The sequence below is a fragment of the Solanum stenotomum genome, chromosome 1 (genome assembly GCF_019186545.1).
Source record: "Solanum stenotomum isolate F172 chromosome 1, ASM1918654v1, whole genome shotgun sequence".
Lineage (NCBI taxonomy): Eukaryota > Viridiplantae > Streptophyta > Magnoliopsida > Solanales > Solanaceae > Solanum > Solanum stenotomum.
In genome coordinates this window covers 25619009-25645045 of record NC_064282.1, presented here as the reverse complement: position 1 = coordinate 25645045, position 26037 = coordinate 25619009, and the positions used below count along the sequence as shown (strand labels likewise).

Here is a 26037-nt window from a genome sequence, read left to right as displayed (position 1 = left end):
GAGGGATACAAACAAAAGAATTGTGCATAGCATTAATTGCAAATTTAAATTATAAGTCACTTGTAATATTTTGATAATTGTTGTGAAATTATAAATTAAAAAGGAAATAGTAAGTAGTTGAAAAACGTTAAAGCATTAGGAATTAACTACTAAACAACGAATTAGGAGTGTCAAATGATTAAAATGTCAAAATTCTGAACCCAAATTTTAAAAGTAGTCTATATATTCAACCAAAGTGAAATAAAAATAATAGTAGTAACATAAATATTAAGCCTATTAATTTTAATTTAAATCATGACTCCACACCTATTTTTTCTGAACTTTAAAAGAACATGAATGATATGATTATCCAGATGTTAATTTGACGTTTGAAAATCGAGATGAGAAGCATATACAAGTGTTCTCACTATTCAAATAAGTCAACTTGGCCATGTGCATGAGATATCTCCATATTTTTCATTTGCATCATGCTGACTAGATTTAATTCAAAGTCAATATGGAGCCATTATAAGTCAACCGCTATAAACCAAAAAAAAAAAAATCAAATCAAATCAAAGTTGGGTCACATTTTCCACATAGTTAATTATGTTAACAAAAAAAAACATGGAGCCATTATAGTGTTTCACACTCAATGTCAAACGGTATAAACAAAAAAATTCAAACAAAATTGAGTCATATTTTCCTTATATTATACTCCCTCAATTGTGATTCTATATAAAAAAGTATGAAAGATGCCTTTCTTAATTTGAAAATAATTTAACTTAAACTTTTTGTTATAAATTGGCAACTCTATATCATTCTTATTATACATCATTTGCTCTCTTTCTCCTATCATGTTGACATCAAAATTTTCTTCATCTTCCAACATCTACAGTACTTTCATCCTCTTATCTCTTCTACTCAATATTATTTCTCTATGTTCATCGATCGTACTACCTACTACCCTAATCCTTCCAGTCACCAAAGACTCTTCAACCCTACAATACATTACTGTAATAGGGCAAAGAACTCCTTTAATACCCGTAAACTTCACAGTCCACCTCGGCAGTGCAAGCTTATTGGTGGACTGTGAAAGTGGTTACAATAGTTCAACTTACAAACCAGTTCTTTGTGAGTCCAAACAATGTTCTTTTGCCAAGGCTGAGTATAATGCCTGTGGAAGCGTCTGCCTATCTAAACCGCGGCCCGGATGCAACAACAATACTTGCCATACTCTTGATGGAAATCCCATTATTGATACTTATACAGGTGCAGAACTTGCTGAAGATGTGTTGGCTATTGGTTCAAAGCCAGTCGTCCTTGTCTCTCAGCCAAAGTTTATTTTCACTTGCATTAGGTCTTTTATTATGACACATCTCGCCAAAGGAGTTACAGGTAGGTATTGAACTGTACGTGTGATTGTCTTGTCTAAAATTTTTTTTATTGTTAGAGAGAATATACTTTTTAATTATTCAATTATTATAGTACTCTTTTGTCTTAATTTATTTGGCACAACTGTAAAATCTAGATTCAAACTTCTAAATTTTGACCATATGATTTTTTTTTTTGGTCAAACAAACGGTTATATTGATATATCACCAAGTGTTTCATCCAGTTCTACCAATTTTGTGACGAATACTCCATGAAAAACACAACAGACAAGACCTTCCTTGTCCCTTCTTTATATATATATATATATATATTCATCTACTTTAGCTAGTACTCCATCTATCCATATTCTATCCGTACATGTTTGTCTCACTCTGCGTTCCTACTGGATTTGGCGACATATCACTTGAGGTCTAGCTGGGTACTCTTTGATGCCATAAAACTTTTATGTCAGAATTCATGATCAAAGAAAACAAAGAAAATTTGGTTGGCTCTCAAAATTTCAATTGTGCCATATAAATCGGAACAAGTAGTATATTATGCATCAGTCATACTAGTTCTTTTACATGTATGGGTCGCACGCATCACTCCCTCATGAGGGGCCTGATTCAAGCACGTGGATTTGTATATATATATATATATATATATATATATATATATATAAATGAGTGGCAGTGAGATTCGATCTGATCAAGATTTTTATGTAGCATGTTGAAGTATGTGACCATCTTATCTAAAAACTTAAATTGTTAGAGAGAACACACTTATATTTTTAACTGTATTCTCAACATATTATGTCTCAATCACAGGAATTGCAGGTTTTGGACACAATAGTACAATATCCATTCCTAATCAACTTGCTTCATTAGACTCCAGATTCACCAGTAAATTTGGTATTTGCTTGAGCTCATCTACAATATCTAGTGGAGTTATTTTCATTGGTTCTACTCCATATTATGTTTACAAGCCTATGATTGATATCTCCAAGAATCTTGTCTACACCCCACTAGTCAAAAATATCTTTACCACTTCAAAGTTTTCAGAGTACCATGTCAAAGTTTCATCCATTCGAATCGCGGGAAAAAATGTGCCATTAAATAAAACATTGTTAGCTATTAAGCAAGGACGTGGTGGAACAAGAATCAGCACAACGACACCTTTCACAATCTTACACACTACCATTTACGATGCTGTTAAAACTGCTTTCATCAACGCGCTTCCTAAGAATGTGACAATTGAGCCTCCTACGAAACAATTTGGACTTTGCTTTAGTTCAAAAAACATTAGAAACACAAATGTTGGACCAGATGTTCCTCTGATCGATATTGTTTTTCACAAGAAGAGTGCATTTTGGAGGATTTATGGAACAAATTCAGTGGTACAAGTTAATAAGGATGTTATGTGTTTAGCATTTGTGGGACAAGATCAAACAAGGGCACCATCAATTGAGATAGGAGGATATCAATTGGAAGAGAACCTCTTGATATTTGACCTTCCACAAAAGAAGATAGGTTTTAGCTCTTCACTCAAACTTCAACAAACATCATGTTCTAAGTACGAAAAAACATCATGAACTTTTATTTTCGTTTTGAAGTTTTCATGTTTTTTTTTCCTTTCTATGCTTGTTGGAATTAATAACACTTAAATCCTATATACACCTATCTCAATTATTCCCAGTTGGATTTGTTTATTTATTGTCTAGAGAAAGTGTCATTATTAATTTCTTAGATAAAGATTGCACCAGGTTTGACTTCGTAATACTAACTTCTCTTCTTAATTTGTAATGTATATAATATAAAATCCTCCCTTGTTTTGATTTCTTTGTTACTAATTTTTAGATTTTTTTTTTGCTAATTGTTATAATTGTTTGACAATTTTTTTCTTTCAACTGTTACTCTGTGATCTGTTGAGTCTTATATAATGAAACGTCTCGCCAAAGGAGTCACAGGTTGTCACGTCCCAAACTCAAGGGGCGCAACTGACTCCTAATGCCAAAACTCAGGCTCGAGCCGACCCTGCTGAACCATTTGCTACCAGCGCATGGCAGTTACATGCAATTAAGAAAACAAACAAGTATATCTCGGCTTAAAACTAAGCCCTCGGCTGGCAAGGCCCCTGTCAACAGATCTACAAAAGAAACAGCTACTCCCAAGAGTTTATATAAAGAAATTGTCAACTAGCACAGAAGTCCTGATTGGGCCGTTAAGGCCACCATGATCTCTATACCAAAACTGAAAGCATGTATATAACAAGACAACGCATCACACAACCAACAAGCTTCAACAAACCAACAAACTAGGCCAGCATGGCCATAACGTAGTTATAAACCCCACACACTAGTCTGAAAGCCTCTAAAAGTATTAACGATTGGCGGGACAGGGCCCCAGCCTACCCATAAAAGTATGTACAACAAAATCTAACAAACCTCCAAACACTGGCAGCTCCGGAGGAAAGGGGCTAGCCAACGAAAAAGAAGTCAATCCTGCTACTGAGGAGGTCTACTCAGTCGTCTGTCAGGACCTGCATGCATGAATGCAGCGCCCCCAGGCAATGGGGCATCAGTACAAATTAATGTACAGAGTATGAAAGGCAATAGGCTATGATCAAGTATCTTAATATACTGGAATAATCCGATAAATAAATCAAAGATAAGATAAGTGAACTGACCTGCTCATAAATCTAAATTTATCAAAAATAATAAAACAACAACCTAACAGAGCCCCCATAAGCTTGGCAGGTACAAACAGCACACAAGACCACCTACTCAGGCCCCCATAATCCCGGAAGGTGCCAATCAGTGTATATACCCCTATCGATAGTCCCCTAGCCCTGTAGGCAATCACATAGCCCTCTTAGGCATTAATATAGCCCCATAGCAGCACATAGTTCTCTTAGGTATCAACATAGCTTATAGACAACTCATAGCCCTCTTAGGCAACAACATAGCCATGTAGGAAGCCCATAGCCTTCTTAGGCGTCAATATAGCCCTGTAGGCAACATATAGCCCTTTTAGTTATCCATATGGCCCCGTAGGCAGAACATAACCCTTCTAGGCATAAATCACATTCCTGTAGCTAACAGCAATAGCCTCAAGGGCAACAATAACAATCAAATCGTTAAAAGCGAGCAATCTAGTTATAAGCAACCTGTACAAATAGCCTCTAAGTCATGTCCAACCTAGGGACACTACTAAATGAATAAGAATCCCAACAAGGGAGGATTAGATCAGCTCGAGCAGCCAATAATCAACAATAACACTACAAGTATATTAAGTATATTAAGGAACATGTCGTAAGTAGGGAATAACCTTAACATACCTTTTTCGCTAAATTCACGTGGCTAACAACTTTTACTCATAACTCCCTCGATACTACAACAGGGTAGGACCATAATCAACACACAAAATAAAAGATACCATGACAATACGATAAAAGATATGTATTTTCGTCGCAAATTGCTATTTGCTGCTTATAAAAGCTAGAGTCGATGAAAGAAGGGTCTTACCTCGATCTTAGGTTCGTAATACGCCTCAAAACCTTCAAATATATTCAAACCCTTGTTGTCACAACACTAAAGTGTGATATGCTACGAAATCGATAAAACAAATTATACCATGATGATGAGCCCAACTCGTAGAACAACTTTCGTCAAGGACTTAAGTCGAGAAAATTTATACTTCACTTGATCCTAGAAATGGGTTTCTCTAATTTCTCTGGTTATTAGCATAAAAATGAAGAAAAAATTCGAAGAAGATATATGCAACTTTCCACTGACCTAGGGCCTCACCTCACGTGCTTGCTTGCGCAGTCCTACGAAAACGCGAATATCTCTCTATTTTGAAGTCATATGAACAAATGGTTTGATGCGTTGGAAACTATACTCGTAGACCTTCGATTCGATATTTTGTGGGCCCCATAACTCTTTATAGATTGGGAGAAAACCTCCAAGACATTTGACCCAAATTTCAGAGAAATCTTTAAGAAGGAACTTATAATAACTTTCGCCAACTTTTATTTTGCCACTTACCTAACTTCAAAACTTGAGATGCAACACTTGAACACTTAAAATAGGACATACCACATCATTCTTAATTTATTACCCACCCTCCTTGTCTTTCCATGGAGATTCGAGTAAGTTTAGACGTTTCGGAAAGTCAGGGTGTTACACAGGTATTGCATATCTTTTAATTATTCAATTATATATTGACCATACGTACACCTTGATATATACTTTGACCATGTTATGTCTCCACAACAGGAATTGCAGGTTTTGGACACAATAGTACAATATCCATTCCTAATCAATTTGCTTCATTAGACTCAAAATTTACCAGGAAGTTTGGTATTTGCTTGATCTCATCTACAAGATCTAGTGGAGTTATTTTCATCGGTTCTAGTCCGTATTATGTTTACAATCCTATGATTGATATCTCCAAGAATCTTGTCTATACCCCAATAGTACAATGTTTCATCCATTCGAATTGCGGGAAAAGATGTGCCACTTAATAAAACATTGTTATTTATTAATGATCAAGGACATGGTGGGACGAGAATCAGCACAACAATACCTTTCACAATCTTGTACACTAGCATTTATGAAGTTGTTAAAACTGCTTTCATCAACGCGCTTCCTAAGAATGTGACAATGGTAGATCCTCCTATGAAGCGATTTGGAGCTTGCTTTAGTTCAAAAAACATTAGGAGCACAAACGTTGGACCAGATGTTCCTGTGATCAATTTTGTTTTCCACAAGAAGAGTTCATTTTGGAGAATTTATGGGGCAAATTCGGTGGTACAAGTTAGTGAGGATGTTATGTGTTTAGCATTTGTTGGAGTAGACCAAACATGGAAACCATCGATTGTGATTGGAGGATATCAATTGGAAGAGAACTTGTTGGTATTTGATCTTCCACATAAGAAGATAGGTTTCAGCTCCTCACTCAAGCTCCAGCAAACATCATGTTCCAAGTACGATCACGCATTTAAAAGTTAACATGTTGAACCTTCTTACCAAGGCAGATATATATGAATTCTTTTTTTTATCTTCGAAGTTTTCATTTCTTTTTGTGTTTACTGTGCTCGTTGGAATTCATAACAACTGTATGTCTATCACATGGTACTGTGATCAACAGTTTAATGGACTAGAATTTGAACTACATATGGTCATAGTCCAAATGATTCCTTGAAAACTATGACTACAAATTAAACACTGCTTCAGGGAGATTTTTTTTTTTTTTAAATCAGCACTAAAATTTGGAAGTTTTAAGTGTGGGGGTTAGGATCGATCCCGATCATACGCGTGATGAACAAAATGCAACAAGAAGCTCAATAATCAAAAGACAAATAACAGAGAAGAGAAAACAGTGAAACTATTTTTCAGAGAAGGAGTTGCAGGTTATTTTATTTAATACGTTTAGTGGCCTAATATAGGCTTACAGAAATTTGTGGAATCATAATCCCACTAAACTACTTGTCCTAAACTCTAGGAAAACAAATCTGCACTAACTACAACTAGGAAAATATCAGGAACTAATTAACTAACAAAGTGACAACTAACAGCTAGAAAATAGCTACTGCAAGACTTAGTCAAACTAAAGAAAATATGCTGATGTTGTACGACTTTAACACTTCTTCTCGACATCAACTCTAGTCTTAGCAATACCTAGCTCCTAACGAAAACTTTCGAACTTATTGGCACATAAGCCTTTTGGGAACAAGTCTGCAATTTGTTGTTCTGTTTTAATATGCTTCAAGTTGATCTCTCCTTATAACACTTTTTCTCCGATGAAGTGATAATGTATTTCCACATGCTTTGTGCTTGCATGAAAGACGGGATTTTCAGCTAAACTGATTGTTGACTGATTGTCACAGAACAAGGAAACTGCATAGCCAACTGGTTGTTTTAAATCTTTCAGCAGCAGCATAAGCCATGTAATTTCTTGAGCAGCAATTGCTGCTACCCGATACTCAGCTTCTGTTGTTGATAGCGACACCGTTAGCTGCCTTTTGCTGCACCAAGAAACTGCTCCAGCTCCAAGCTTAAACACAAATCCAGTAGTTGAACGACGAGTATCATGATCTCTTGCATAGTCAGAGTCGCAGTAACCAACCAACTTGCATTCTTCACTTCTTTTATACAGAAGACCATAACCAATTGTACCTTTCACATATCTTAGCATTTGTCGAGCAGCCTCCATATGGTGCTTCTTTGGATTGTGCATGTAGCGACTCATCACACCAACTCCAAAAGAAATATCGGGTCGAGTCTGAGTTAAATAAATCAGACTACCTACCAATTGCCGATACTTTGTCACATCTTCTAAATCTTTTCCTTCGTGTGCACACATTTTGACATTTGGTTCAATTGGAGTTGCAATTGGCTTGCACTCCAACATTCCAAATTTCTTCAACAAGTCTATGGAATACTTTCGCTGATGAAGAAAAACTCCTCCTCGAGTACGATCAACCTCCAAACCAAGAAAATGATTAAGCTGTCCAAGTTCTTTCATATGAAATCGGACAGATAAATTTTCCTTCGTTTGGATGATTTCTTCTTCATTATCCCCAGTTACAATCAAATCATCAACATATACTAGCACTATAGCTAGCTTCCCTCCATCGACTTTGACAAACAAACTTGAATCTGCAAATGTAATTAAATAACCACTTTGAGTTAAAAATTCAGCAATTTTACCGTACCAGGCCCTTGGCGATTGCTTTAATCCATAGAGCGCCTTCCGCAGCTTACAAACATATCCAGGGTGCTCTTGACTTTGGAAACCCATTGGTTGAGCCATGTAAATCTCCCGATCCAGCTCCCCATGTAAAAATGCATTTTTAACATCCATCTGCCACAAATTCCAATATTTGCTAGCAGCAAGTGCAAGTAAGACTCGCACAGTTGTAAACTTCGCCACTGGACTGAAAGTTTCATCATAATCCAAATCATATTCTTGAGTAAATCCTCGAGCTACCAAATGAGCTTTATGCCTCTCCACCAACCCATCTGTGCGACGTTTTATTTTATAAACCCATCTACATGATATAGGTTTCACATCTTTTGGCTTCGGCACAAGTTTCCAGGTTTGATTTTGTTCTAGTGCGGCCATCTCCTCCTCCATTGCTCTATTCCATGCTAAGTTTTGAGATGCTTCTTCAAAGCTTTCAGGTTCTTTTCCAGATTCATCCTCTATTGTTGCTACATTGGCATATTTGGGGTTTTGTCTCTGAATCCGTTCTGACCTTCTCGTCTCGGATTGTGGAACAACTGGTACTTCTCCTTCATTTGTTTCACTGCCTTCACATGTTGGCTGGTGAACAATTGATTGCCCAAAATTATGAGTTTCACCTTGTTCAACATTGGCATCTTCACTTGATCGAATATAAGTAATTTCCAACTTATTTCTCAGATCAGTTTGGTCCGGTAATATCTCCTTTTCCGCAGACCACCATGAAGAGGTTTCATCAAATACAACATGTCGTGATGTATAACACCTTCCAGTTGTAGGGTCACTACATTTCCACCCTTTTCTTTGATTATCATAGCCTATAAAAATGCATTTAACAGCTTTCTTGTCCAATTTACTACGTAATTGATCAGGTATAAAAACATAGCATACACATCCAAATACTCGCAAATAACTGACATTAGCTTTCATATTCCACAACTTCTCAAAAGGTGAAAGAAAACCTAACCTTTGTTGAGAAAGTCTGTTGATGACATATGATGTAGTCCTCATTGCTTCTGCCCAAAATATTCCTGGGACATTCTTGGCATGTAACATAGTGCGACATATTTCTGTTAAATGCCTATTCTTTCTCTCTGCAATGCCATTTTGCTGCGGCGTGTAGGCACAAATATATTGATGGTGAATTCCACATTCCCTTAGGTATTGAGAGAACTCAACTGAGTTGTATTCCCCTTCGTTAGCTGTTCTTAAACAACAGATTTTCTTGCCGACTTCTCCCTCAACATTTTCCCTAAACTCTTTAAACTTAGAAAAAGAATCTGATTTTTCTTTCATAAAGAAAACCCAAACATACCGAGAGAAATCATCAATAAAGGTCAACATGTACTTCATTCCACCAATTGATGATTGCTTTACCGGTCCAAACACATCCGAATGAACTAATTGTAGTGGTTCATCGGCTTTAAATTTGGATTCTTCAAACGGCAACTGGTGAGCTTTACCATACTGGCATCCTGCACAAACAACATCTGCTTTTACTTCAAGCTGGGGAAGACCCTTGATCATTGACTGCTTCATCATCACAGTTAGCTTGGAATAACTCACGTGAGCCAATCTCATGTGCCACAAATCTACAGTCTCATTATTTTTTGTCTTCTTTACGTATGCAGACTCTGCAGACATCACATACACTGATTTTAATCTCCTCCCTTTCATAATTGGATTTTCTAGGTTCTTGAGATCCTGATATATCCTCACATCATCAGGACCAAATAGAACGTAGTTTCCACATGTTTTTAATTGTGACACCGAAAGCAAGTTTTTCTTCATACCGGGAACATGATAGACATTTTGAAGTGACATCTGGTTGGTCCCATGCTGAAGAGAAACTGACGTCTTACTAATATGAGCTATCGGTAATCTTGAATCATTGGCTGTCACCACAACCCGACTACCCTTGTACACTGACGGGTTCTGCAACTTTTGCTTATCACCTGTCATATGATTTGCACAACCTGAATCAACGATCCAGTCATTCTCATGATCAATTGATTTAGATATTGTCGTTGTAAGTGCTAAATCCTCCTCTTCAATAGCAAAAAAGGCTTCAGCATCCCAAACATCTTCACTATTCTCGTTTGAATTTAAGGTAGTAGCGTTACTTTCCACGGGCTGTTTCTTGAACCAACAGTCCTTTTCCATATGACCCTTCTTCCCACAATTGTAACACTTCCCTTCGAATCTTTTATCGTTCTTTTGATTCTTCAAAACTCCCTTTGAGCGAAAATTTTCATCTCTCTGAAAACTTTTCTTCTTAGACCCACTAGCAAATTGATGCTTGATGTTCCTACTTTTGTTGGTGTAGAGGGCTTCTTCCTCATTCTTCACCGAGAGTCCTGCCATTTGCTTTGCCATGGCTTCTTGACCAGCTAGCAGATTTTCAAATTCAACAAGTGATGGTTGTGTTGGCCATCCCTGTACAGCAGTAACAAATCCTCTGAATTCAGGTCTCAAACCATGAATAATAATTCGCTTTACCCTGGTTTTTCCAATTGGCGTGTAGGATCCAAATCTGAAATTTCACAGCATATCTTTTTGACTCTATGGAAGTATTGGGCAATCGTTAAATCACGTTGATTAGATGATAACAACTCGTTCTCCAAGAGTTGCAGCCTTGCATCGTTCTTTTTTGAGAAAAGTGCAGCAAGTATGCCCCATGCTTCTTTTGGTGATTTAGCATCACGAACATGCTCCAACACATCCTCATCGATTGTTGTTTTCAGCACAAACATTGCTTTGCCTGTTTTTATCTTCCACTTACGTAACGTTCCATTTGCATCCTCTGCCTCCGGTTGTGCAACTTCGCTTCCGTTGACAACTTCCCAGAGATCTTGACCTTGCATATAGGACATTATACATGTTTCCCATGTATTATAATTCTGATTATTGAGCTTTTTGATTCCGCCAACTACTTGAAGGTCATTCATTGTGCTGGCTCTGATACCAAATGATGAACAAAATGCAACAAGAAGCTCAATAATCAAAAGACAAATAACAGAGAAGAAGAAAGAGAAGAGAAAACAGTGAAACTATTTTTCAGAGAAGGAGTTGCAGGTTATTTTATTTAATATGTTTAGTGGCCTAATATAGGCTTACAGAAATTTGTGGAATCATAATCCCACTAAACTACTTGCCCTAAACTCTAGGAAAACAAATCTGCACTAACTACAACTAGGAAAATATCAGGAACTAATTAACTAACAAAGTGACAACTAACGGCTAGAAAATAGCTACTGCAAGACTTAGTCAAACTAAAGAAAATATGTTGATGTTGTACGACTTTAACAACGCGTCTGTTCCGACTAATCCTTTCAATAATTATACTGAAAAAAGACAAATTGATCCACTGGTATTTCGACGCTCGAAAGCTCACTCACAATCTATGGCTCACTTGGGGCTAGAAAGATAGGATTCTTCATACAAAGCCAACCGAGAACCTTCTTTTCCTCTGTTTGTTTGGTCTAATAAAAAGATTATTCATCACTGCAATCACTCTCGCTTAACTACCATTTGTCTTTGCTTGTCTATTCCAACAAAAAGTTACATTTAGAGGGAGACATGGATCAAGCCTCTAAACCTCGATATGGTTGTTTGAACTTGACCCTCATATGATTGCATGGAAAAACTTTGCGAGTAAGAAAAGTTTTGAACTCGGCTTAGTGCTAGAGGTTTCTAATGACCCTAAATCACTTTTGACACACCTCCTACACTTGGTAATGAATCTTAATACACATGAACAACTAGGAATCAACCGATAGAAGGCAAAGAATAGTTCAAATCTTAGCTTAGAAATTTGGGGTGTTACAAACCCATTAGGAGGAGAAGTGATTTAAATCTATAAATGTTGAAGTCATTTGAAAAGGAAGAAGAGAAAATATGTTTCCTCTTATATTCCATTGTTGGGTTTTCGTATCTATTAAATCTTTGTTGGTTTTTGTATTCCCGATTTTATATTAGAAGAGCTTGTTTTGTGGAATACATTTATATCGGGTGAAATATCTTTAACATAATGTTTTTTGGCACGTCTCAAACTATAAGTGTTTGTATTTTTCGTTAGATTTCCAACGGCTCTAGCTAAGTATGTTACAATTTCTTACAACCATACAAAACCAAAATAGATAATATTCCTACAGGAGAATGAGCTTCTTCCATATAGAGTATATATTAAGTATACTATAATAGCCAAGAGGCCAAGTGACATTATTTTATTATCCATTTAATAAGTCAAGAATCGATGAACATTGACTCAATAGATAGATATTGCCTATCCAGAGATCATAGTATCGTTCAAACGAAGAAAGAAAAGGAATAGTAAAAGGATTATCCTATTATTATGTCAAAAACCATTAGTGCAGGTCACATGCACAAACATACATCCAAAGTATTTGAATTAATTATTTAGCTCGTAGAGATTCGAATACTTTAGAAATAAACTCTCTACCCTCACAAATCACATCACATGCACAAATATAGATCCAAAGTAGTTGATATTTATTAAAGTAGATCTAGAAAACTAGACTTTTCGCATTCACTTGTCCTATTCAAATATAATCAGAGTAGAAAGAGATAGAGGGATACAAACAAATGAATTGTGCATAGCATTATTTGAAAATTTAAATTATAAGTATTTTGATAATGTTGTGAAATTATAAATTATAAATTAAAAAGGAAACAGTAAGTAGTTGAAAAACGTTAAAGCATTAGGAATTAACTACTAAATTCAAATAAGTCAACCTGGCCATGTGCATGAGATAACTCCATATTTTTCATTTGCATCATGCTGACTAGATTTAATTCAAAGTCAATATGGAGCCATTATAAGTCAACCGCTATAAACAAAAAAAAAAATCAAATCAAATCAAAGTTGGGTCACATTTTCCACATTGTTAATTAGTTATAAATTGGCAACTCAATATCATTCTTATTATACATCATTTTCTCTCTCTCTCTCTCTCTCTCTCTCTCTCTCTCATATCATGTTGACATTCAAATTTTCTTCATCTTCCAACATCTACACTTTCATCCTCTTATTTCTTCTACTCAATATTATTTCTCTATGTTCATCGATCGTACTACCTATTACCCTAATCCTTCCGGTCACCAAAGACTCATCAACCCTACAATACATTACAGTAATAGGGCAAAGAACTCCTTTAATACCCGTAAACTTCACAGTCCACCTCGGCGGTGCAAGCTTATTGGTGGACTGTGAAAGTGGTTACAATAGTTCAACTTACAAACCAGTTCTTTGTAAGTCCAAACAATGTTCTTTTGCCAAGGCTGAGTCTAATGCCTGTGGAAACTTCTGCCTATCTAAACCGCGGCCCGGATGCAACAACAATACTTGCCATACTCTTGATGGAAATCCCATTATTGATACTTATACAGATGTAGAACTTGCTGAGGATGTGTTGGCTATTGGTTCAAAGCCAGTCGTCCTTGTATCTCAGCCAAGGTTTATTTTCACTTGCATTGAGTCTTTTATAATGACACATCTTGCCAAAGGAGTTACAGGTATTGTACTGTGTGACTGTCTCATCTAAAGAAAATATATTTTTTACTTATTCATTATAATAGTACTCTTTTTGTCTTAATTTATGTGGCATGGTTGGAATTTCGAGATTCAAACTTTTAAACTTTGACCGTGAATTCAAATATAGAAGTTTTAAGTTTTATTAAATAAAATTTATAGATTTGATCAAAACTATGTAAAAAGTACTATAAATTACTATAAGTAACAACTTAAGATATCTAGAAGACATATATAAATAAATTTTAATCAAAGAAAAATTTAGTTGACTCTCAAAATTTCAATTGTGCCACATAAATTGAGTTTGTAACCTATTGCCTACTTTGATCCTCATCTAAAAAAGTCTAACATTTTGAATGAGAGCACTTTTTTATTATATTATGTCTCAATCACAGGAATTGCAGGTTTTGGACACAATAGTACAATATCCATTCCTAATCAACTTGCTTCATTAGACTCAAAATTCACCAATAAGTTTGGTATTTGCTTAAGCTCATCTACAATATCTAGTGGAGTTATTTTCATTGGTTCTACTCCATACTATGTTTACAATCCTATGATTGATATCTCCAAGAATCTTGTCTACACCCCACTAGTCAAAAATACCTTTACCACTTCAAAGTTTTCAGAGTACCATGTCAAAGTTTCATCCATTCAAATCGCGGGAAAAAATGTGCCATTAAATAAAACATTGTTATCTATTAAGCAAGGACTTGGTGGAACAAGAATCAGCACAACGACACCTTTCACAATCTTACACACTACCATTTACGATGCTGTTAAAACTGCTTTCATCAACGCGCTTCCTAAGAATGTGACAATTGTAGAGCCTCCTACGAAACAATTTGGACTTTGCTTTAGTTCAAAAAACATTAGAAACACAAACGTTGGACCAGATGTTCCTGTGATCGATATTGTTTTTCACAAGAAGAGTGCATTTTGGAGGATTTATGGAACAAATTCAGTGGTACAAGTTAATAAGGATGTTATGTGTTTAGCATTTGTGGGACAAGATCAAACAAGGGCACCATCAATTGAGATAGGAGGATATCAATTGGAAGAGAACCTCTTGATATTTGACCTTCCACAAAAGAAGATAGGTTTTAGCTCTTCACTCAAACTTCAACAAACATCATGTTCTAAGTACGAGAAAACATCATGAACTTTTATTATCATTTTGAAGTTCTCGTTTTATTTTTCTTTCTATGCTTGTTGGAATCAATAACACTTAAATCCTATTAACACCCATCTCAATTGGATTTATTTATTTATTGTCTAGAGAAAGTGTCATTATTAATTTCTTGGATAAATATTTCAAAAATAGTATCGCACCATGAGGTTTGACTTCGTAATACTAACTTCTTTTGTAAAATCTATGTATAATACAATCTCCTCGCTTGTTTTGATGTCTTTGTAACTAATTAAAAAATTTACTAATTTGTTATAATTGTCTGACCAATTTTTTCTTTCAACTGTTACTCTGATCTATTGATTAACTAATTTTATATGAATATTGTTTTGAAGAGTTCCCAATTGTAGCAACTTAATTAATTCTTATGCTCCTTCAAGCTTTATGTGGAGATCTCTCCGTGATAAATAACAATTAAAATGTATCGATCATAACTTGGGCAAATGACATGAGGTGTGCTTAGGTTTGGCATTTTTTAAGATAGGAGAAGGGAAAATATACGAGCGGAGACAAGAGTAGTGACAAACAATATAACTTGATATATATAATGTGTTCATTTTGTTCGATTTGATACTTAGTTAATTGTTTTTATATTCATATATTGTTCCCTTGTGATACATAATCGAGTAGGGAAATCTTAAGAGTTTAAACGTGTAATCTCATGATAATAACAAGTCAAAGGCATATTTAAATGAAATAATGGACACGCTAAAATGCATGAACAACCTTTTCCATACTTTGGGAGTGACACAAGAAATGTGTGTTTATTTTCAGTTGAACTTACCTTCTTATACTTAAAGATTATAAAACTATACAAAGAAACTTACAATATATAACAAATGAATTAACGATAAATTATCTATTTTGCATCATCTTTACCTTTTGGTTTTGTGCATTATTTGATTACTTTATAAACGATTCATTATGCAACTTATGAATTAAACTTCCTTTTCATGTCCACAACACACAAAGGAAGAGATTATTAGTTAAATGATCATGAAATTGCCTTCTTATGAAAATGGTTTATCCGTCGAATTTCAAGTTGATGCATCAACAAGTGAACAATCTACGTATGATCAAGAGACCACATCAAGCAATGTAGAGATGTTGGAGAAGAGAAACATTTTCAACTCACTACTAGGAATTGATCCAATCTTCCTTCGTATGGTTAGCATGATCATTAATTTCTCGTCACTTCATGATTTAACAATGTATTCATGTAGATCAATAGCGATATCAGAAATTTTACTAAGAGTATTTAACATTTATATGTATATAAAGTAACTTTCTTTTTAACTATATACATACATATAGTACAGTTCTCTATATTCACAATATAAATTTGGACTAAGGATGTTGATCTGACCACCCTTCTCTGATGTGGCTACGCCATTGATGCAAATCTAACCTATAACACTGGGTGCACGCCAATGATGTAGCCACATAAAGTGAATGGTGATCAATTGAACATCCTTCCATACATGTATATTAAACATTGAACATGCTCAGAGAAATTCCTAGCTTCGACAATACACGCTTATTTCACTATCTCATACTTGAAAATAGCAAATATAATTAACCAAATGAAAAACTCAATTATTTTGGATATTGTTGCAGGTTTTGGCAGAAGCATTAGGGACATTTTTGCTAATGTTTTGTATATGTGGGATGATGGCAAGCATGGAAATAATGGGAGTGCAAGTGGGGCTTATGGAATATGCAACCACAGCAGCACTAACAGTAGTAGTTGTAGTCTTCTCTATAGGCCCCATCTCTGGGGCTCATATTAATCCTGCTGTCACTTTAGCATTTGCAGCTGTTGGACATTTTCCATGGTCCAAGGTTTGTAACTCTTAAATTTTCAAATTCTTATAATGGTCATTTTCATTGTCTCCCTATGGTCTCAAATTCGAGCCCGGGAATGAACAAAATCAATAGTAGGAAATGTTTTCCTTATATGGATTTTACGCGATGATATGATGAATTAATTGAGCGATAGGATGAATTTTGAATATCAGATAATTATATATTAAATGATTGTATGTCTGACATCGTGGTAAATGAAGGAAAAGAATAGTCAAAAAGTTAAATTATTATAGTAAAATCAAGGTATCTTAATTTTGAATTTAGGTTCTCATTTTCTAAAATTATTAGAATTGTTTTGTTTAGGTTCCACTTTATGTAGTGGCACAAGTGGGAGGTTCAGTAGTGGCTACATATACAGGAAAATTGGTGTATGGATTAAAAGCAGAATTTGTGACAACAAAACCTCTACATAGTTGCACTTCAGCATTTTTTGTGGAGCTTTTGGCAACCTTCATTGTTCTCTTCCTAAGTGCATCATTGACAAATTATGATCCTCAATCTGTAAGATAACACTTAAAACAATATTTTTTTATTTTTCGTTACTTATATTACGTATTAATTAAATATTTTATCTTTAATTATAGACAGGACCATTATCTGGATTTCTTGTTGGCGTGGCCATTGGATTGGCTGTCCTAATTTCAGGGTAATTTACCATTGCATGTCTATACGATTATATGACTTTGTTACAACATACGTTATACCTAAAACTCGTACATATAATTAAGATAGTACGATTTATTTATTTTTGTTCGATTGTGAAATGCAGCCCTGTTTCAGGAGGATCAATGAACCCAGCACGATCGTTAGGACCAGCAATTGTTGCATGGAAGTTTAATAACTTATGGATATATGTTATAGCCCCAATTATAGGAGCTGTTGCAGGAGTTGTGTTTTATCGATTTTTACGCCTTCAAGGCTGGTCTTGCAAACCTAATTCTACTCCAACAACAACTCATCAACATATATAGTCCACTCTAACTAATAATTTTAGTTTAGTATAAACTTAACTTATATTTTTAATGGTATTATTTGTGGAAGTTTTCTACTCAATAAATGTAGGTTCCATTCTTGCAATTTTTCTTTTCCTTGTGTTGGTAGAAATTAATTTACTAAAGTATATGTATATATATACATTCTATTTAGAGCATTGATGTGGTATACATTATATGTTCTTGAATAACATAATACGTTGGTGACCTTAAGAATTTGCCACTATTGGAAAATTGAGAATTATAATAGCTTGAGTGTTGGATAAAGTATGTGCAAATTAGTCACTTTATTTTCACTCTTTGTATCAAAATTTTCACTATATATATTATTTATAAATATATCGTTTGACCCAAGAACAATAAATTTAGCTTAATTCAAGAAATATGTTCTCAATCCGCTATACTCGCACACTATCGTATATGCTATATATATCTTTTTAGAACTAACATACATTCTAATAATAGTCCTATGAAATTTCGAATGTTGTAAAGAGAGACCTTATGTGGTCACTATTCTGTTTTGTTTTTTTTTTTTTCCAATTTTTTTATGCATTTTCTGAAAAATGAAATTACCGAATAGAGATTCATCGGCACAATCAACTCCAACTTCTGGAGATGTCGATTATGAAAATTATGAGCCAACTTCTCCTAATATTAACATAGAGAAATTCGAGAAAATGGTTCAAAATATGTGGATTTAAAATTGGAAGACTTATAAAATTGAATTTTCTTTTTCTAATTTACGTTTATGAAATTAAAGAAAAACTGTAGTAGTTTTGTAAACTTTGAATTAAACTATGCAATTTATCTATTAGGAGTAATAGAAATATTTGTATATCTTATTTGAATAAAATAATTTTAAAATATAATGTTAGCAATTTATTTCCAAGATCCATGCCGTACGATAATTTTAAATCAGTTTCATTTTCAAAAAATCCAAACAATACAATACTTTAAAAATAATATTAACAAATATTACTTAAATATATATAGACATATTCAAAGAAATTTATTTGTAATATATTTTATATCTTGTATATATGATTTGTATATTTATGTATATCTTATTGGAAATGAAGATTCCAACGGCTGATTTTTAAAAGTTTGGAGTAGGGAGTTTATCTCGCACCTAGACCCAAGTCCTTCTTAGGTAATTGTATAGGTGACAAATTTGTTTTTAATAAAATAGTCGCATGATATTGTATAAATAATTATGTAATGCATTGATATTGTATAGTATATAATTGTGTACCTATGAGGTATAACTATATATCCAATCTAGCTCATCTATATATATATATATATATATACTATCTTTACAATAATTATGCATTGTAGCAGTTCATCTTTCCTCAATAGGCAAATTATTTTTTCAATCCCAACCAATTCAAATCTAATCTAGATAGTCTCAAATATAAGATATGAATTCATCTCGATATTTCGAGTCTTTTAATATATTATTCATTTAAAACGATTTATGTTTGTGATAGGTCAAATTTTAAAATTTGAGCTAAAGTATTGAATAGGCAGAATTATTTGCTTGACTAATACAATAAAACAAAATAGCAGTATTGTAAATGTTATTAATGAGCTTAAAATATAAGTGAAATTCAAAAAAAAAATAAAAAAAAAACTTCAAAAGTAGGTGCAATGAAAGAGAATTTCAGTTTTTTTTTTCTTCAAATAGAAGGGGTTGAAAATAGAAATAACGGAAAAGGGTCAAAAATACTCTTAAACTATAAGAAAATATTTAAAACTATCTTTCATTCATCTTTTGATCTAAAAATACTTTTATACTATCTTTTTGGTCTAAAAATACCCATTCATTCACCATTTTGACTCACTTATATTCTTGAAGGTATTTTAAAACTTTTTTTCAATAGTTCAAAGATATTTTTGCCATTTTCTGTAGAAATAAAACTTCTTGAGCAAATCGTCCTTCCGTAAGAAAAAGTGGTCGAATCTTTATCTTATGTCATCAATGATAATTGAATTATATTGGGTAAAAAAATTTAACTCAATATTTATAATTTTTTTAATTGTTTTATAATTTAAGGCCCCACCTATACATATACGTGAATTTAATTACTCTTTCTATTTCATCCTTTTAATTTGGGCCTATCATTCACAACTTGAACGTATCACACATCATCTTTTAGAAAAAAAAATGAAGACAAATAGGGAAAGGGGAAGACTTTTTCTTCCATGGAATTTGTGGTTAATTATTATTTTTTTCCGTTCAGTGTTCGGTATCCACCTTAAAGCCAGACTAAATTTGAATTCACGCCGGAAAGTCACACATTGGGGATAAAACGCTCTCTAGCAAAGGCGATTCTATACTTAGGAGGACTTGAATACGAAAACTTTGATTAAGAATGAAGGGGTACTTATTACTTCACCACAATCCTAGTTAGTTTGTATAATTAATTCTTATGAACGACTGAGGAAGAATATTTTTAGTGGCTGACGTTAGGATGAAAGACCAAAATAATGCAAAAAAGAGCTCCAGAAATTAAAGACAAAAAGACATTGTCATTCTTCATATAGTTGCATGAAAACTACACAAAAGAGTAGCGTGTTATAACATTGATTCATAAATTTAAATATTAGCAATTACATGAAGTGTTAAACCCAATTTTTACTAGCCCGACTAAAATTAGCTTATTTTTAAAATTATTTTTTCAAGAGTATTACTAGTGACTAGTAATAGTGAGAAGTACATTAGTTTGTGTTTGGCCGAAAAATTATAAAAATACTTTTGAACAACAATTAGCGTTTGACCAATTTTTTTAAAAGTGTTTCTAAATGATTTTTTCTCAAAGTTCTTCTCAAAAAAGTGTTTTTTTGGAGGGAGGGGGGGNGGGGGGGGGGGACTATTTTTAAAAAACTTCTAAAAATTAAAACAACTTTTGTTACACTCAAAAAATACTTAATTTCTCTTTAAACTTGACAAACACCTCAATTTTTTTTTAAATAAACACTTTTGATCTCTCAAAAACTTAATCAAATATACTATAAGTTAAAAATTGACAATTGTTTCCAACTATACCTTAACATTAAAGAAGAAAGATAAAAAAAATTAATACTGCTCAATTCTTACAAATTTATAAACATATATCAAATAAATAGAAGTAAGTTAATTATTAAATTATATCCTATATATTTTTTTTTGTAATAAATGTGAAAAGTGCTAAAACAACAATTAAAATGGAACTAAGAGGGTACAATGGGTCATTGGGTTAGAGTGAGTCAGTGAGTGTAACTTGCAAATTGCAATTATAGAAATGATGGTTTAAATAGTCCAATAATACTGATGTACTATTAATTAATGTTAAACTGTGTTCTCAACCAACATCATAATCAATCATCAAAAACAATTTAATGTTTCTATTATTCTTTCTTTTAATATTGGGCACTAATTAAACTCGTAACTTAATACAATATTATTGCTTCACACTTCATCATCCACATAAATTGGAAACAAATGGAGATACGTTTTTCTTCCACGGCCTTTTGTTTATGTAATAATTGCTCAGAATTGAGCAAAGCAATATGATTCGTAAACATAAAGTTTTTCACTAAGCAAATTGGCTTATGTTAAAGATCAATAAACACAAAACAAGAATCCCAAAAACAGACAAAAGACAAAGACTGTTAAAAAAAGAAGATAAAAGAGTGTTTGGTATACAAAAATATTTTCTTGAAAAATATATAAGAAAAATTTTAAAATAATTATTTTTTAATTTTTGATAAGTAGCAAAAATTTCAAAAGTATATATATGAAGTCTAGCAAGAAATTATGAGAATCGGGAGTGGGGGTTCGAGGGTGGGATAGTCAAAGGGGTGGGGGTTTGGTGGCTGGGCGTAGAAGCAACAATAAACTTGAAATGTTATTTTTATATAGAACTTGTTTTTTTTCTAATTTTCATCAAATAAGTCTTTTTTTTATTTTTAATGAAATTATTTTTCTAAATAAAAATTTCAAAATATTTTGATCAATTAAATATAAACAATTAAAAGATATTTTTGAAAAACTATTTCCCCGATCCCCAAAAAAACACTCGAAGACACATTAGTTATCCGTAGTATGAAAACACACAATTTTTTTTATTTTTTTAAAAATTATTATTATTATTATTGACTTAAAGTTGGAGTTCCATGAAGGATTGAAGTGGAACTTTTGGACAATATGGAATTTGTTATATTGATGACCTCAACTATGGCCAATGATTTCTTTCGTGGTGTCCTAATTAATTATATTTGTTGCATTATTATTTTTTGGGGTCCGTGAAGGCTACCTTTTTATTTATTTTTCCCTCCCAAAATAAATAATTAAAAGAATTACTCTTGAGGAAAAAAAGAGAATATACTTGATATCCTAGTCTTAAGGAGCTACCCATCACATCAGAAATTAATGACATTAAAATCAGTGGTACATCTCTTGCAAATTGTCAGCTATTTTGCTATATACTCCATTGGGAAAGGACAAAAAACAATGACATAAAGGAATTTTTTTTTAGAACTTTCTGGAAATTCCTTTTCTTTTCTTTAGATAAATATAAAAATGTCCGACTATAATCCAGAAATATCATGTGTATTCATTTTTTGTTGTTGTTGAAAGCTACTAAAGATTTAGACATTACATGTCCAAGAATTTTCTAAATTGTTAAAAATAATCGTAATAAAAATTGGGTACCTGCTCATAGAAATAGAAGTCAAATTTCTTTGTTGCAGAATTGCTTTAAGTCAAATTAACTTTACTAGGAAATTAAAAAAGTCAAATATCTCACAAACTAGACATCCTGTTATTGTGTGTTTGATATTGTTAAAGTTATTGTAAAAATAATCTGATAATTGAAAGAAAAAACGTGTTCGATCTATTCTTTTTTAAAGAGGATAGAAAAAAAGGTTACAAAGTATGAGTAACTTCTCCGGATTTTTTTTTATTTTTCTAATCTATTAACCAAATTTTTTCCTAATCGAATCAAATCGGACAAGTTCACATCCCAACCACCAAAATAGAAAATCCAACAGGTTATATATTTACTTCTTTTTTTGGGTGCAAAATAAAAAACAGTGATGGCAAAAACAAATACTAACAATTAATTTATTTTTCTTTTAATTTATTTAGATTATTGAGAATTGCAGCACCTTACATCATCATCAGAGTGATAAAAACTAAAAAGAAATAGGAAATTAAAATAAGGAATAGGGACAATTTATTTTTCTACTAATGGAGAATTAAAGTTTGAATATTACAAAATCGAAAAGATAAATCTCAGCATGGTCCCATTTCCCACAATTATGGACATTATGGACCACTTTTGCACAAGAAAAAGCATATTGAATTTTGAGGATATTTCTACATCCATATCCCAATTGTCAATGAAAAAAATTAAACAAAGAAATATTGTGGCTGTCAATTGCCTAACATTATTTATATATTTTAATATAAATCATATCATTGTAATTTTCTATGCCTAAATTCATACTAGAAGCCAATAAGATTTAGACAAGTCCTAGAATTGAGACTTGAGGATTAAGGTAGAGAATATAGGACGTATTGTGAAATAATTTGATCGGTCAAATCAAATTTGTATGCAGTGGCTCAAGATAATTTTATTATATTTTTATTTATTTTACAATTGATGAAGGACAAAAATAACATTCTAACACCAAAGAAGGTCCACGAATTAATTAAGTTAAAAAAAAAAAAGTTCAGAGCGATAAAACATAAAAAAAAAGAAAAAAAAAAGAGAAAACTAATTGTGTAAAAACGGACTTATCAAAGTTTGGCACGTGAGTGTGATGTGAAAGAGTACAAATATCTAACCCAAAAATTAAAAGGCAATGCATATAGTAGGCAAAGACGTTCAGAGTGATAGAATATAAAAAGAGAAAAATAATTATGCAAAATAGACTTATCAAAGTTTGGTATGTGAGTGTGATGTAAAAAAGTACGAATATCTAAACCAAAAATTATAAGACAATGCATATAGACGATATAAAATCATTCAAAAACCTTATACAATCTATGAAAGATAAATACAAATTCTCTAACATGTACCCTTGTATTTCAAAATAATTGGGGATTCAGAGTACGAGAATAAATACATATAATTTTTTTTCTTTGTATGTATACAGATATCAATATATATGTACATGTCTCTTATTATTTGAACGGTTATTATCTATTGTGTTGCATTATTAATTTAAATAAAATATTTATTTTTATTGTCATTAAAATTTTATTGTATTGTGTAAATTCATCATTAGATAAAAATGAAAAGTCTCATTTTGTGTAACGATCGATCTAGTGTTATTGTATCTTTTTCTTAATTTTTTCTCTTCACTTTGTCTTTATTATTATTTAATATTAATCCTATTTTTCTCTATCCTACTTTCTAATGATAACTCTACCTCATACTTTATTTTTCTTGTAAATTTATCCTTCAAATTAATGATGTATAACATTATATAACGACAAAGAATAATATAATATATTCAAACATTTTATTCATTAAATAAAACAATATATATATATAACACTATACAATATATTCAAAGGCGTATCCAGGATTTTGAGATGATGGGTGCACTGTTATAAAAATGTTGATCTATGATATAAATTTGTTCAATTCGACATTTAGAATTTTACTACTGAAAATCGTTAAAATTTTAAAATTATAGGTCTAAAATTTATTCTTATAAATATATACACTAATTACCACTTAGAGAAGTGTGTTATCTAATTTTAGAAAGAAAAATAAAACAAGATAAATATAAAATTCAAATTTCTAACCTCGCGGAGAGAGGTGTACCCAGTCATAATCGCATTATGTGATACTTCAAGTGTGGGTTCACACATCTGTATTTCAATATTTTAAAATAAATATAACATTACTATATATGATCTCGGGAGGGGACCATGGGTTCACGTGAACCCAATGACCCCCTTTAGATACGCCTCTGAATGTATTATGATACATTATAAAATAGAGTAAATTTTAGGAATAACAAATATAATAATCATATTAGCGCTCTATAGCTACAATTTTGCTATTTGCACTCCATAACCAAGTTATGTTTGCTATGGAACATCTGATTTGTATAAATCGAGCGATAATTCGTCCGTGCTATGAAAATTGTGTCTGTATATGTAATGTTCTCTGTGTTAGGTTTGTCAATTGTATACATAAGTATATGTGGAATCTTTATATAAATTTGAGAGTGGCGAGCGAAATTGGGAGAGAGAGGCAAGCGAGAGAGGGCAGAGAGTGGAGAGATGTGAATTGTATATGTATAGTGGTTAGATAATTGTATATATATAACCACTATGTATATGTATCAGTGATTGTGTTTGTATATCTGCATAAAATTTGAATTTGAATACAACTGAATTGAGTTAAAACATTCGTATTTGTATATCAAATCTCTCTTTCGCTTTATACAAACACAAATTATATATTCTATTTGTACAAAGCGAGAGAGAGAAAGGCAAAAGAGAACTGGGTAGGGAAATATTTGTATTTTTATAATTATAAGTGTATATGACGGAGATATATGTATTTGTATGTATATACATTTGTGCTTGTATAAAATGAGAGAGAGATTGACATAAGAGAATCGAGAGAGAGACTGGACAAGGAGAGGAGAGAGGCGAGGGAGAGATGACTAAAAGAGAGGAGAGTGGCGAGCGAGATTCCCTAGAGATGGGAGAGAGGCGAATGGCAAGAACATCCGAATGACAAGAAAAGTGAAATGTTTGCTGCGAATTGGAATTAAATGAAACTGTAGCTATAACATTTATTTTGAATTAATAGTNAGATATGTTCACCACTGTTTATATACACTTTACATAATTGAGTACAAAAGGAATCTAATGCTAACTAACTGCCAGCTCATCTAACCGACTTAATCAAGTTGTTAACTAACTAACTATTAACATACTAACTAACTATTTGATACATGCTCAAGTTATGCCAGTCTCAACACATTGGCCATCCTTTTAATTATTATTTTTTAAAAAGACAAATAGGAGAGAGCACTCAAAATAACCTTGGGCTGTCTCCAAAACCATGGGCGTCTCCCTCACCAACTTGCAAAACAATTTTTTTATTTTTATAGGTAAATAAATTATATCTTACGTAATGAAATTGCACTTTCATCTACTCTATCTCTGTCTACTTTATATTTAATTGCTATTTAATAGTAGTGATTTTTATTGGTAAATTCTATCTCAGATAATGGAATCGCACTTTCATCTTATACTCTGTCTTTGTCAACTTTTTATTTAATTGTATTTAATTAAGTGAATAATGAAATACAATGCATTACAGTCCA

The 26037-nt window shown here is 32.7% G+C and overlaps 3 protein-coding genes across 3 annotated transcripts; all 3 read left to right on the top strand.

Annotated features, from left to right (window-relative positions):
• Positions 1-833: 833 nt before the first annotated feature.
• Positions 834-3021, top strand: LOC125869827 (probable aspartic proteinase GIP2). Its single transcript, XM_049550254.1, has 2 exons — positions 834-1374; positions 2178-3021. Exons 1-2 carry the CDS (start codon positions 834-836, stop codon positions 2939-2941), a joined length of 1305 nt encoding a protein of 434 aa, XP_049406211.1. The 3' UTR covers positions 2942-3021.
• A 10072-nt stretch (positions 3022-13093) lies between these two features.
• LOC125869792 (probable aspartic proteinase GIP2) lies at positions 13094-14809 on the top strand. Its single transcript, XM_049550229.1, has 2 exons — positions 13094-13631; positions 14043-14809. Exons 1-2 carry the CDS (start codon positions 13094-13096, stop codon positions 14807-14809), a joined length of 1305 nt encoding a protein of 434 aa, XP_049406186.1.
• An 855-nt stretch (positions 14810-15664) lies between these two features.
• Positions 15665-17854, top strand: LOC125869966 (probable aquaporin NIP7-1). The gene is made up of 5 exons (XM_049550349.1): positions 15665-16003; positions 16454-16678; positions 17006-17203; positions 17287-17348; positions 17472-17854. The coding sequence occupies exons 1-5, from the start codon at positions 15827-15829 to the stop codon at positions 17671-17673; spliced, it is 864 nt and encodes a 287-aa protein (XP_049406306.1). The 5' UTR covers positions 15665-15826; the 3' UTR covers positions 17674-17854.
• The last annotated feature ends 8183 nt before the right edge of the window (positions 17855-26037 follow it).

Bases quoted from the DNA above. Each gene is read 5' to 3' on its own strand.
- LOC125869792 (XM_049550229.1), top strand. From the start codon at position 13,094: ATGTTGACATTCAAATTTTCTTCATCTTCCAACATCTACACTTTCATC. The intron at 13,632-14,042 runs GTATTGTACTGT...TCTCAATCACAG, and splicing joins TCTTGCCAAAGGAGTTACAG to GAATTGCAGGTTTTGGACAC.
- LOC125869966 (XM_049550349.1), top strand. From the start codon at position 15,827: ATGATCATGAAATTGCCTTCTTATGAAAATGGTTTATCCGTCGAATTT. The intron at 16,004-16,453 runs GTTAGCATGATC...ATATTGTTGCAG, and splicing joins ATCCAATCTTCCTTCGTATG to GTTTTGGCAGAAGCATTAGG. The intron at 17,204-17,286 runs GTAAGATAACAC...CTTTAATTATAG, and splicing joins CAAATTATGATCCTCAATCT to ACAGGACCATTATCTGGATT.
- LOC125869827 (XM_049550254.1), top strand. From the start codon at position 834: ATGTTGACATCAAAATTTTCTTCATCTTCCAACATCTACAGTACTTTC. The intron at 1,375-2,177 runs GTAGGTATTGAA...TCTCAATCACAG, and splicing joins TCTCGCCAAAGGAGTTACAG to GAATTGCAGGTTTTGGACAC.